The sequence below is a fragment of the Rhinopithecus bieti genome, unplaced genomic scaffold (genome assembly GCF_001698545.2).
Source record: "Rhinopithecus bieti isolate Rb0 unplaced genomic scaffold, ASM169854v2 scaffold_8220, whole genome shotgun sequence".
NCBI lineage: Eukaryota > Metazoa > Chordata > Mammalia > Primates > Cercopithecidae > Rhinopithecus > Rhinopithecus bieti.
The window spans coordinates 2,840,073-2,853,871 of record NW_016806392.1 but is presented as its reverse complement, the minus strand read 5'-3'; the positions used below and the strand labels follow the sequence as shown (position 1 = coordinate 2,853,871).

Genomic DNA, 13,799 nt, shown 5'->3' with positions numbered 1-13,799 from the left:
AAAAAAAAAAAAAAAAAAAAAAAAAAAAAAAAAAAAATGCTTCCATACAGTACCAGTCCTTCTTCTACTTTTTGCTTTAGTTTCAGTGCCAGTATCATAGGAGGATCTTTGTCATAAAAGAAGTCAAAAGCACTCTTGAATAATAGGAATGCTTCTGCCAGATTGTCTGATGTCAATTTATTTGCTGGCACTGCTTCTTCTACATCTTCCTCATTGTCTGGCACTGGTTTGGAAACACTCATCTCTGTCAAGTTATCTTTTGCTAATTCCTCTGGTGTGGTGTTCATGAGCTCTTCATTTTCTCCAAAACCCATAACCTGAAACCCTTCACCCCCCAACATTTTTTTTTTTTTTTTTTTTTTGCCATATCCACAATCTCTTTCATGATTTCTTTCAGCAGTTCTGTTATAAATCCTGTGAACATCTGGACAGTTTTCTCCAGTAGGAATTTACTGTTTTGGACTTGACGACTTTCATGGATTTTTCTGTAACAATAATGGTATCTTCAACAGTATTTCAAATCCTTCTTGGCATGTATGATGTCCTCTCTATCAGGGGTTCTCTTCCACAGCATTAACAATCCTTTCCATACAGCATCCTCTGTAATGAGCTTTAAAGGTACTTATGACCCTTTAACCTATAAGCTGACTTGGAGACATTGTGCTTGGGGGAAAATAGACCATATTTCATCGCCTTCAGTGTTGAACTCATGGGGTTCTGGGTGGCCAAGGGCATTGTCCAATATCAAAAGAACATTAAAAGGCATTCTCTTACTGGCAAGGTACTTCCTGACTTTAGGAACAAAGCATCAATGAAACTAATACAGAAGAAGCTCTTGTTGTTCAGGCCTCCGTGTTGTACAACCAAAAGACTGGCAGCTGGTGTTTATCTTTCCCCTTTAAGGCTTGGGCATTAGCAGCTTTATAGATGGGGGTAGTCCTGATCATAAACCTGACCGTATCTGCACAAAACAGTAGTTAGCCTATCCTTTTCTGCCCTAAATCCTGGTGCTTGCTTCTCTTCCTTACTAACAAATGTCCTCTGTGACTTTTTTTTCCCCCAGAATAGGGTATAGCTGCATTAAACACCTGTTCAGGCAGATATCCTTTCTCCTCAATGGTTTTTTAAATTTTATTTTTATTTTAAATTTTTACAGGAGCATAGTAGGTATATATACTTATGGGGTACATGACATGTTTTGATACAGGCATGTAAAGCATAATAATGGAAAATGGGATATCTATCCACTTAATAAGCATTTATCATTTGTGTTACAAACAATTCCATAATACTCTTTTCATTGCTTTAAAATGTACAATAAAATTAGTATTGACTACAGCACCCCTGTTGTGCTATCAAATACTAGGTCTTACTCATTCTTTTTAACTTCTTTTTTTTTTTTTTTGGTATGCATTAACCATCCCCACCTCCCCAACCCTGACCTCCCATTGCCTTTCCCAGCCTCGGGTAACCATCTTTCCATTCTCTATCCCCATAAATTCAATTGTTTTGATTTTTAGATCCCACAAGTAATTGGGAACATGTGATGTTTGTCTTTCTGTGCTTGGCTATTTCACTTAACATAATAACTTTCCAGTTCCATCCATGTTGCAAATGATAGGATCTCATTCTTTTTTATGGCTGAATAGCACTCCATTGTGTATAAGTATCACATTTTCTTTATCCACTCAACTGTTGGTAGAGGCTTAGGTTGCTTCCACATCTTGGCTAGTGTGAACAGTGCTGCAATAAACATGGGAGTGCAGGTATCTATTTGATATACTGATTTCCTTTCTTTTGGGTATACACGCAGCAGTGGGATTGCTTGATCGTATGGTAGCTCTATTTTTAGCTTTTTGAGGAACCTTCAAACTGTTCTCCATAATGGTTGTACTAATTTACATTCTCACCAACAATGTATGCGGGTTCCCTTTTCTTCACAGCCTCGCCAGAATTTGTTATTGACTGACTTTTGGATAAAAGCCATTTTAACTGCAGTGAGATGGTATCTCATTTAGTTTTGATTTGCATTTCTCTGAGGATCAGCGAAATTGAGCACCTTTTCATATGCCTGTTTGTCATTTGTATGTCGTCTTTTGAGAAATTCCTATTAAACTTTTTGCCCATTTTAAAATTGGATTATTAGACATTTTTTTCCTACAGAGTTGTTTGAGCTCCTTACATAATCTGGTTTTTAATTCCTTGTCCCATTCATTCAGTGGGTTGTCTCTCCATTTTGTTGTTTCCTTTACTGTGTGGAAGCCTTTTAACTTGATGTGATCCCATTTGTTCATTTTTGCTTTGGTTACCTGTGCATGTGGGGTATTACTCAAGAAATCATTGCCTAATCCAATGCTTGGAAAGCTTCCCCAATGTTTTCTTGTAGTAGTTTCACAGTTTGATGTCACAGATTTAAATTTTGATTTGATTTTTGTATAAGGAGAGAGATAGGAGTCTAGTTTCATTCTCCTGCATATGGATATCCAGTTTTCCCTGCACCATTTACCGAAGACACCCTGTTTTCCTCACTGTATAATCTTGACACCCTTGTGGAAAATAAGTTCATTGTAGATGTGTGGATTTGTTTCTGGGTTCTCTATTCTGTTCCATTGGTCTATGTGTCTGCTTTTATACCAGTACCATGCAATTTTGATTACTATAGCTCTGCAGTATTATTTGAAGGCAGGTAATATGATTCCTCCAGTATTGTTCTTTTTGCTCCAGATAGCTTTGAATATTCTGGGTCTTCAGGGGTTCCATATAAACGTTAGGATTTGTTTTTCAATTTCCACGAAGAATGCCACTGGTATTTTGATAGCGACTGTATTGAATCTGTATAGCTTTCCGTAGTATGGACATTTTAACAATATTGATTCTTCCAATCCATGAACATGGAATATCTTTCCAGTTTTTTATGTGTACCCTCTTTAATTTCTTTCATTAGTGTTTTATAGTTTTCATTGTAGAGATGTTTCACTTAAGTTAATTCCTAGGTATTTAATTTTATTTGGGGCTAATTTAAGTGGGATTACTTTTTAAATTTCCTTTTCAAATTGTTCACTGTTGGCATATAGAAATGCTACTGATTTTTGCATGCTGATTTTGTATCCTACAGCTTTACTGCATTTGTTTATCAGTTCTAACAGATTTATGGTGGAGTCTTTAGGCTTTTCCAAACGTAAGATCATACCATCTGCTAACAAGGATAATTTGACTCAATGACTTTCTTAATGGCATCTGGGAACTTGCCTGCTGCCTGTTGGTTGACAGAAGCTGCTTCACCTCTTACCTTGACATTTTTTAAGCCAAACCTCTTTCTAAAATTATCAAACTATCCTTTGCTGGCATTAAATTCTCCAGCTTTGGATCCTTTACTTTCAATTGTCATATAATGACTTCACTGTTTCTTGAATCATATTAGTCTATAGGTGTGTCTTTTGTATAGCAATCCTGTACCCATCTAAAAGCTGTATTTTCAATGTGATATAAAAAAATTTTGCAAAAGAAGTGCAAGGTTTTCATACCTGCTGGTATGGCTGCAACAATAGCTTCATGAATTTTCTTTTCTAAGAACAGTCCTTATGCTGGATTCACTTATCCTGAAATGGCAGTCAACTGCACACCTCAATCTATGATATATACTAAGCAATTCAACTTTTTCTTGAAATATCATGACTTTTCTCTGCTTGTTGGGAGCACTTACAGTATCACCAGTGGCACTTCATATAGGTCCATGGTGTTACTCGAAGTTTATGGTATTACACTAAACATGATGAATAATATGCCATAACTGTGAGAGATCACTTTTTACTGGGAATGCAATTTACTGGAATGATAAACTGCTCAGTCAGAAATGATTAGCATCACACAGCGTTTTAAGCAGATACTCCCAACACTTGAGCTCACCACAACAGCAACAGGAGGTGGCTATGAAATTATTACAGTAGCAAATTATGTTTTGCAGTTAATTTTAGCAGTTATGAGTTAACAGTGTATCTTATAATTGTTTACATTTTTCTTAACTGTGAACGATGTCATGTATGGGCTTTAAGTGTGTGCATAAGTTTTGATAAATTTTAACTTTTTATAACAGATTTGTGCATTATCTTATGGCAGTAAATGATAAAATAGACTAGTACCTACATATATTTTATGAATTTTTGGCCTATCTTCTTCTTAAATTTTTTGATATTTCCATGCTACATGGTTCATCTGTCTTTTTTCAAATTGTTGTCAACCTCCAAAAAACGTCTCAGTATATTTATTGAAAAAACTCACATATATGTGGACCCATGCTGTTCAAACTTGTGTTGTCCAAGGGTCAACCGTATTTTCAAACAGAACACCTGTGAAGTGCTTTCAGAATGAATCTCACAGATGATTTTCTTTACTATGTTGGGCAAGATGATGTGCATGAACCAAGTGACAGATGGTGATGGCTTACTTATCTGATAACCTCAGCTCTTAGGAGCACACTGAGATCTGAGGAGTTTGGAAAAAAAAAAAAAAGTCTCTGAGCAATTAAATCCAGGTAATGTAGGTCTGGCCTGACATTCTGCCGGTTTTCCCCATGCAGGAGTGTGTTGGGGCCTCATCCTCTTTTATGTAAGATAAATTGCTTGGTCACAGGGGAGACATCAACAGTTCAGCAGACTGGAAGCAGCAAATATAAGAGCAAAAAAAAAGAGCGGTATACAAACAGACAGTTAGAAATACAGTACAAAGTAGTAGGAAGTGAGAGTTTAATGAAAGGAGATGGAATTAAACTATTAACACGACGTCCAGATCTGAACAGTCACAGCAGGCAGGCTGCTGTGTGTGCAGGTGAAGGGGCCTCCAAACTTAAAGCCTTCGAGAAATCACTGCATTAAACTGCAGCATCTCAAGATGACCCTGGGTCTTCAAAACAAATGTTCAAATTATTTTTGGCAAATCAAATTTAAGAAAGCAGGGATGTATAAGATCCACTGAAAATTTCTCATTAAATTGATTAAAATGAAGGGTAATTAAAGCTTTTATTATTAGGAAAGTTATCTTCTTCGATCCCACTTTACTCAGTGATGATGCAACCCTGGCCATGCATGAAAATACGTTGGAGCTTTTAGCAAAGAAGCTTCCATTTAAAGAGGTCTGGGGAGGGCTGGGTCATCTTTCATTTAGTTTGATCCTCCCTCCTAACAGTCATTCTGAAAGTGCACAGAACAGATTCTCCTGTCAAAAGAGGAACCAGGCTCTCATCCTCCCAGGCATGCAGGCATCACCTCTGCCTGGGGCATGCCCATGAACACAGGGAAGCCAGCAGGGGTCCTTTGCAGGCTCTCTGCCCCTCTGCAACCTAACACTGTCCCAGGTCTTGTGGGTGTGGGATCACATTTTTGGGAACATCCTCAGTTCCTGCGGCAGCTTTTGTCCCTTGATTCCTTCCTTTTTTTTCCCTTCAAATTTAGTTTTTATTTTTACTAGAATTATGCATGTATATAAAGAACCAAATAATTGTCCACAATTCTCCCTCCCTAGAAGCAGTCACATTCAACATCTTCAGCTGATTATTTCCCTTCTTTAGTATTTATGTTCATATTTCTAAGTAACATGCTTATATTGTTTACTTAGAATTGTTTTTCAAGCATCATCTATTAAATTCCCCATATGAAGGATGAGAATTTTGCTATTTTTAACCTCCCTACTGTCAGGACACAGAGATCTAAGCGTTAATTAATCCAACTTCCAGACAGTTTCTCTCTTTTATCACTAGCTTTATCCCAGTTCCCAGAGGTACCCAGTCACCAGGTTAGATCTGAGCTGGTGGCTGGCCTGTGAGTCACATCAGGCCCCTCAAAACCAGCTTTAGATTCAGGATCCTGAGTGGGCAGCTAAGCCAATTATCACTTGTTCAGCTGTTACTGTTTCTAGAATTTTGTTGCTCCCATTTTCTTTGTCCTTATGGATTTGTGGTTTAAAAAAAAAAACAAAAAAACAAAAAAAAAAACCCTTTACTATCATTTTAATGAGGTTTTAGAGTAGAGATTAAAAGCATTTGTTAATTCATCATCTTTAACAGGATGTCATTGATTTCTTTTTTTCCTCCTCCAGAGAACAATTTATTTTCCATTTAAAATCACCTGACAGAAACACCTAGCTCATTGAGGGAAAGCAGTTTGGGTTTCCTTCTTGATCATCTTCCTATCCTTTATCAAGCACACCAATTCAGTGACTAGAAAGGAAATTATAATCCAAAAATGGGCTACAATTTTGGCATTGAAAGAGACAAAGACATAGGTATTAGAAAGTGGAAAAGACTTTTGCTCTGAAAGAATTTGACACATCTTTTCCCAGCTTTTATACATTTCTAACAAATGAACTTTCATGATGTTTCTCCCTCTGCAGATTCCTGTTCAGCTCTCCTGCTGGTGTTCCTTACCAATCCCCTACTTGAGAACGTGTATGCATGTGTTTGAATTATAGAGACCCACTCTTGTACGGCCACATCACTTCTCACTCCCATGGCGGCCCAGACTCACGCATCCCATCACCCCAGCAGGATCTGATATTTAATCAGTCCCTTTGGCTGGCACTGCTGATCTCTGACTCTGAGCAAAGTCCCCATACTCTTGCCCCTGTCTTGAATCCCCGCTTTCACTTCCTTACCCCCAAAGTTGGTGTTCTCCTATGACACTACTTCCTTGTTTACCTCATCAATGGAAAACACTCCTCTCTTTTCAGAATTTTCTAAATGTCACGGCTTTCTGTATTACCTCAGACGAGGAGCCTTTCTCCCTTTCTAAGGTCAAGTGTTTCATGACTGTACTTCATTCCTGACCTCACATCTTTCATCCTGAATCTCTGTCTCATCTATTAATGTCTTCCTCTTCACTGGGTCATTTATAATCTTAGCAACATGGTTTTATTACTAAAATTTCTCTTTTACCCCAACTCTCTGTGCTACCGCATTCTCTTCTTAACAGAGAGGACTATGCAGGCAGGCTGCCTCCAACTGCGCATCTCTGAGTTGTTCCACTGCTCTTCCCGCAGTCCCTTTAGGTCCTCCACTACTGGGATGCATAGGTTCCTAGCCTACCTTGGTTGGAGGTCTTCACTTCTCAGCACTCCTCTCCTGCCACGCTTCCTCTTCCCAGTACTAACATCAGCATACGCATGTCCCTATGTAAAAAATAGATTACACACTTTGGGAGGCCGAGATGGGTGGATCACGAGGTCAGGAGATTGAGACCATCCTGGCTAACACGGTGAAACCCCATCTCTACTAAAAAATACAAAAAACTAGCCAGGCGAGGTGGTGGGCGCCTGTAGTCCCAGCTACGCGGGAGGCTGAGGCAGGAGAATGGCATGAACCTGGGGAGGTGGAGCTTGCAGTGAGCTGAGATCCGGCCACTGCACTCCAGCCTGGGCGACAGAGCAAGACTCCGTCTCAAAAAAAAAAAAAAATAGATTACACAGCCAGAAGCCTGAACCCTTCTGAACTGGGGACACTTTTTAACATGTGTTTGGTGGTGGAGGTCTGACTCTTTATTTCCATTCAATTATTTAAATGAGGTTTTAACTAATAAAAATATATGTTTGTGCTTTAACATTTGAAATACATCGAAAATAATCCTCTCTTGCAGCACTTTGGTGACCTATATCTGTTGGCAAGCAGAGTAACAATTACTTATCAAAAGTAAGATCTTACGCAAATGTCTTTTGAGCCCAATATAAATTAGCAATTCTTCATATGACTAATGACTATATGTCCTTACCATAATTGTAAACATGAGAAACAAAAGATCAAGGGACTCTAAAATAAGTACTTGGTATAACAGAAGTGCTGTGTAGGCGTTCAGCAGTAACTGTGAAACCAAAAGATAATCTTTACATGCTTCTAAAGATCTTTAAACCCAGAGCAACTTGAACCATTACACAGTGGTTATTCTTCCCCCATCCTAATCAAAATCCCTAATAGATAAGATTCTTCAGCTTTTTAAGTACAAACACATGTATCCCTTACTGAAATCAAACATAAACAGAAAGCCACATTATACTCAAAATTATCAAATTTCATAAACCAGTGAATTGACAATAACTCAAATTGTTGAATGATTTTTTTTTTCTGATAAACAGTTCTTTTTTCAAATTCCACAAAGGTCACAATTTTCATAGCAATACATGCATTGAATGGAATCAAATAATTAAAATCAAATCATATTTAGTCAGTTAATATTTGGGCAACTACTCTGCGCAGAATGTTAGAACAGATGTCATGTGTAAGATACAGAGAGCAACTTGATATACAATCTTAGTGCTTTAGGAGGTTATTATCCTGTTTACAAGATGGAATGCATTAATAAAATACACAATAACTGAAGAAGCCCTACCAACTGAAGCAAATTAAAGGTTTAAAGGGCTCAATAGAATGCTTTAGGTAACATAAATCCTGGAATCTTGAAAGGTCTCCTAGAAGACTGTTGAGATAATTGAAAAAGAAGAAAGTACAGATTGGCAGAGAGGACAGAGAAAGAAGTCTCAGCAGATGAGTGGTATACGAAAATCTGATTAAGTAAAAACACAGGGAATGGGGACAGGCAGCCCGAAGCAGAGGGTGGATGGTTCACCATCCCTTCCCTTCCTTCCTCACTCTCCAGAAGCACCTTCCTTATCTATTGTCAACTGCCTCCCATCAAGTCTGCCCACGGACATGCTCTGCACACAGCTATTATGGTCAGTACCTGAAAGCTCAGGCCCTCTCCTGTTCTACACAAACACCAATGTCTCCCCAGTGCCTCACACACCAACTTGAGAATCCTGAGTAACACACAGTAAGTATTCAATATATTTACTGTGTTTACTTCCATATCTCCTGTTCAATTTGAAGGCTCCAGAAGGTAACCAATCATTGTTTTTTCATGTTTTGGTATGCAAGGGCTACCATGTACCTTTCACATACAGAAGTTCAAAACACACCTATTAAATGAATGAACAGATGATTTAATAAACTGTATATAATATTGGCAAAATGGTGGGCTTGTTGGTAGATGACCTCACTCCTCCTGGTGAGGTTAGGAGTTTAGATTTGTTATCAGAGACCCTGCTAAGCAACTGGATGGTTTTGTACAGGACAGTGACATGATAAAAATTGTGTTTGAAGAACTTGTTTTAAATGTAGATTGTAGGGAGAGTTAGCCTGGAAAGGACTAGAAATTGGAAGATCATTCTGCTAACAACATTTGCTGATAAGATTAGTAAAACAAGATGGGGATTGTGGAGTTTGTTGATTAGTCACTAATATGAATACTCTTTCAATAGATACTGGGAAAAAATATCACACATATCCTTATCTTCGATCTATTTTAAACAAGTTCATTTCTGAGATACGGGATTTTTTTTTTCAGAGTAGGCGATTTAGTTTTTTAGTTTTAAAGAATAGCAACTAAAAGCCTTAGAAAGTCAGGACAGTTTTTTTTTTTTTTTTTTTTTTAAATGACTTGAAAATATTCTCTATATTAGAATCTCCCAAATCAACACTCAAAACATTAGAAAATTAAAAGAACTCCATTTTGTGTATTTTATTACAATGCAGAATACTGAATTTTTTGGTTTTACCACAGCTAAAATTAACTGGATGATTGTTTACATAAGAAGAATTTTATAATCTGGTATAACATTTGGATGTTAAATTAATGAATTTATCAGCACTTGAAAATGCCAGTGTGTTAAAAAGTGTCAGGAGGTTGTAACTGGTACCCATCTCCTTTACAAGAAGCCATTCTCCCTCTGCTCAAGCCTTACCTATCCTACTGTGTACTAGAGTCACAGGTGACCAGCAGGAGCTTTGGCAACACAGTTAACACTGAAGAAGAGATTAGTGCAGAGTTTCTCAATCTTGGCTGTACATTAGAAACACCTGGGAATTTAAAATAGTTATTAATTCCCAGCCCCACACCTCAGACCAATGTTGATGTATTCTGAATGGTCCCCTCAGGTGAGTTTGTTACCTAATGCTGAGAACCACTGAATTGGTATTTTCTTTAGCTGTAGAAAAACAATTTTCTTATTTGATTTTCTTGATATAGCATCCAAAAAATGAGATAGTTTTGGGGCAAAGTATATGATGCTATTAATTTTATTTTAAAGAGAGGAAACAAACTTTCACTTACCTGCCTTCTGACAATGTACAATCTTTTCATATACAGCATCTGCATTTTCAATCAACGCCTTGAGGGACTGAATCATCTGCAAAGGGAACATTCAGACATGAGATTACACCTGACAACTAGACACCCTCCTGCATTCATGCACAAGACTCTTCTCCTAAAACAGGCTGATACGATGATATCAAACGCTTTTTTATCTGACTTTCCACTACTCAACTTCAAATGTGCATGTGAAAAATGATAAAATCACGCATCCCCACATAGTGATTAAAACAAGATGTGAATAGTATTACTTTCCAAGTACAGTGAGGCTATTACAACACTGAACTTGAACCCTGAGCTAATAGTGAACTGAGTTCATTTCAGCGTGAAAAGCTACAAATATGCATGCAAATCTGATCTGAGTTTTAAACTGTATTTTTGGTTATCCATTTTAACAAAATTTTCAACTTCATCTTATAGAAAACTTCAACACCTACACACTTCACTCATTTTAGCCAAAATGTCTTCATTTGAAATTCAGTTTAAAACATAGAATGAGAATTAAAAAATAGCATTTGTTTGATACCATCCATCACTAATAGTACCTCTAAAACTAGTAGTTTTATGTTCCTATTACTGGTTTTTAAAATGTTCAAATTTGAATTCTTATTCCAAATTGCATGTGCTTGTTTTAAGAGCTCAAGCTTGAAGAAGAGAAAGAATGAGTGAACAGCTGATCCATTATTTTACTCACCAAAAAGCTAGGAAAAGATCCCTCTGAAGTAATCTTGTTGGCTCTAAAATGATTATGAAAAGGAAATGGGATAGCCAGAAACAACCCTCATGGCTCAAATGGGTACAATTATGATAACTGCCTTAGTATAAATTCTACATATTTTTATTTAAATGTCCAAATATTTTGCATTATAATATTACTCATCTATTTGACATGACCATCATATTTTAAGTAATAAACACCCATCCATTCCTTTCATTTCTGTCTCATTTCTTATTTATTTATTTTTTAAAGAGACACGGTCTGTTCTGTCAGCCAGGCTGGAGTGCAGTGGTGCATTCATACCTCAGTGCACTCTCCAACTCCTAGGCACAAGTAATCCTCCAGCCTCCATCTCCCAGGCAGCTGGGACTACAGGTGTGTGCCACCATGCCTGGCTAATTTTTAACATTTTCTATAGAGATGGGATCTTACTATGTTGCCCAGGCTGGTCTTATACTCCTAGGCTCAAGTGATCTTCCCACCTCGGCCTCCCAAGTACTGGGATTACAGGCATAAGCCACCGCACCTGGCCTGCCTTATTTTTCTTTATAGCATTTATCACTAACTGCCCTAGCAATTATTTTATAGTAACTAAATATATGTATGTTGGATTATTTGTATAACTCAAAAACCACCATATTTTGGTAAGTTATACTTATTTAAAATATAACCAACATGTCTCTTAAAAAGTGTACTGGCTTCTTAAGTTTAGTCAAACAGTATTTATCAACTTGTACAGTTCTAAAAAAATGGTAAACATCAAAAGTTTAAAGGCCAAGGTAGGCATTTATTTACACCTTCATAATGTATCTTTAATCATCACTGGGGTCTACTGCAGGCAGCCCCTGTGTGGAAACCAGGGATACCTGACCTACAGGATACAACCCCTGTCCTCAAGAAGTCCACATCCTATGGCAGAGTTTGCACTTTGGAATTCAGTATTTTCAAATTCATTCTTCAAGATCTGAGTCATTCCTGTAAATTAAAATATTCTATTTTACAGCTTGACATATTGAACAGGCAGCGATACAAATGAACCGTTAAGAACTTTATTATACTGATATAAAGTCGTTTGTGCCATTACATAATTTGCATACTGAAAAGGTTCATACCGTCATCAGTAACCTTTTTCAGCTTTGATGTCAAGCCAAATGAGAGATATAAAGAAGCAAGGACTTCTTCAACCAAGGATGGTGATTGTCACAGCTTAGTATCAAAGAACTGGCCAACTGTGTCCCCATCATTCAAACAGGAAAAGGAAAAAAAATATGATCAATGAAATGAACCTAGTCATGAAACAAATGAGAACAGGAGCAAAAGCATAAGGAGTGGAGAAGAACAAAACAGCAGCATTAAGCAGAGGCTCACACAAGCAGACAAGAAACTCATCTGGGGAACGGTGTGGCAACAGAAAGAGCACAGATTTACATGGGTTCCAATCCTGGTTCTATTACTCATTAGCTTTGTCATCTAGGACAAGATATTTAACCTCACAAGCCTAATTTCCTACCCATAAAATGAGCTTACTAAAGACATTACACCTCATAATGTGAGGATTAAATGAAAGGATGCGTGAGGAGCGACTGGCGCAATGAAGACACTTTCAAGTGGCAGCTGTCACGGTTGACTCCCCATTTATCCAGGAGGCCTGGCAGAGCATTTTCTGGTAGCCCCAAATTAGCTGAATGCCTTCCTTTCATATGTTCACTGGCAATGTTTCCAATACTCATTACTAATTTTAGTTCCACTTGAAAAGCTGGGTGTGATGAAGCTCAGAGAAACAAGTTGCATTATTATTCTTAGAATCATCTTCCAGTTTAAGTATCACCAAAGGATAAATAATTATGTACCTTCCAGCTATAAAATATATGCAAGGCTGAATAAATGCACATTCATCTCAAGGGTCCAGATACAGAAGCTCATCTGCCTCCTAAATTCTATAACACTTGGAGAATTATTTGTTTATTCTTGGGACAATTGTTTACTGAGGCCCTCTATGTGTGGGACCCTGAGCTAAGGGCTGAGTATGAAGCACATGTACCCTAGAACTTAAAGTATACACATAAAAAAGAACAATTGCTGCACTAGGACTATGGTACAGAAATAAAACAGATGCATAAACAATAACTAAAAAGGTGGGATTGCTATTGTAGCCTGTGAGCTATGGGATGTGATAAAATTAAATACTCTGAAGCTACAGCCCTTTGGTGGGATATTTAATGGTGAAGTACTTGCGGTGTAATGGTATCCATGTTGACACCCACAGAATGATCCACTTGTGGCTTAGATTTCAATACAGGAAGTTCCTCTGCTGATAATGAGAGTGAATATCACCGCTGCCCCCCATTCATGAGTAGTATATAAAATATGAAGATGACTAATACATCAGGGTGGAGAACACTAATAGTGAGAAGCCATTCCTCCTAGGTTTGAAAGTAAACAGCAGGAGGCATTTGCAGACTGTATTAGAGGGAATTCCAGAGGGAACCAGCCTAGGAGAAGGCAGGCCCATAGTAAACAATCAGCAAAGCGTAGACAAGGCAGCAGAAAACACATGCAGACCTCAGCAGAGATGATTCATATTGTCACACCTGTTATGAAATATTTGTACTACTTGCTTCAGAAGGAAGAACTGCCAGTTAGGATCTTTTTATAGTTTGGGGGTACATATTTATTATTAAATTAATGTATGGTTAACAGTTTATAGTTCTTGTTCTTAACAGGCATATATTAATCTTCAACTTTAGCAGTATTGCATAAATTCTCCTTGAGTCTAAGAGTTCCTCTAGGTGCTCTTAAGGAAGCTCTCAGGACTGTAGGCTCCATAGGAACACCAGGTGCAGAGTCCAGCAGGCTTAGAGGACAGGTGAGGCGATGGGCCTTCAGGCCCCTGC

At 37.7% G+C, this 13,799-nt stretch overlaps 1 protein-coding gene across 1 annotated transcript in view; it reads right to left on the bottom strand.

Moving 5' to 3' along the window:
- PLCL2 (phospholipase C like 2) overlaps positions 1-13,799 on the bottom strand; it is a 204,933-nt gene that overhangs the window by 43,942 nt on the left and 147,192 nt on the right. The window contains exon 4 of the mRNA XM_017875877.1: positions 10,149-10,224. Within this exon, the coding sequence (XP_017731366.1) occupies positions 10,149-10,224 (76 nt within the window). The remainder of the gene's footprint in view (positions 1-10,148; positions 10,225-13,799) is intronic.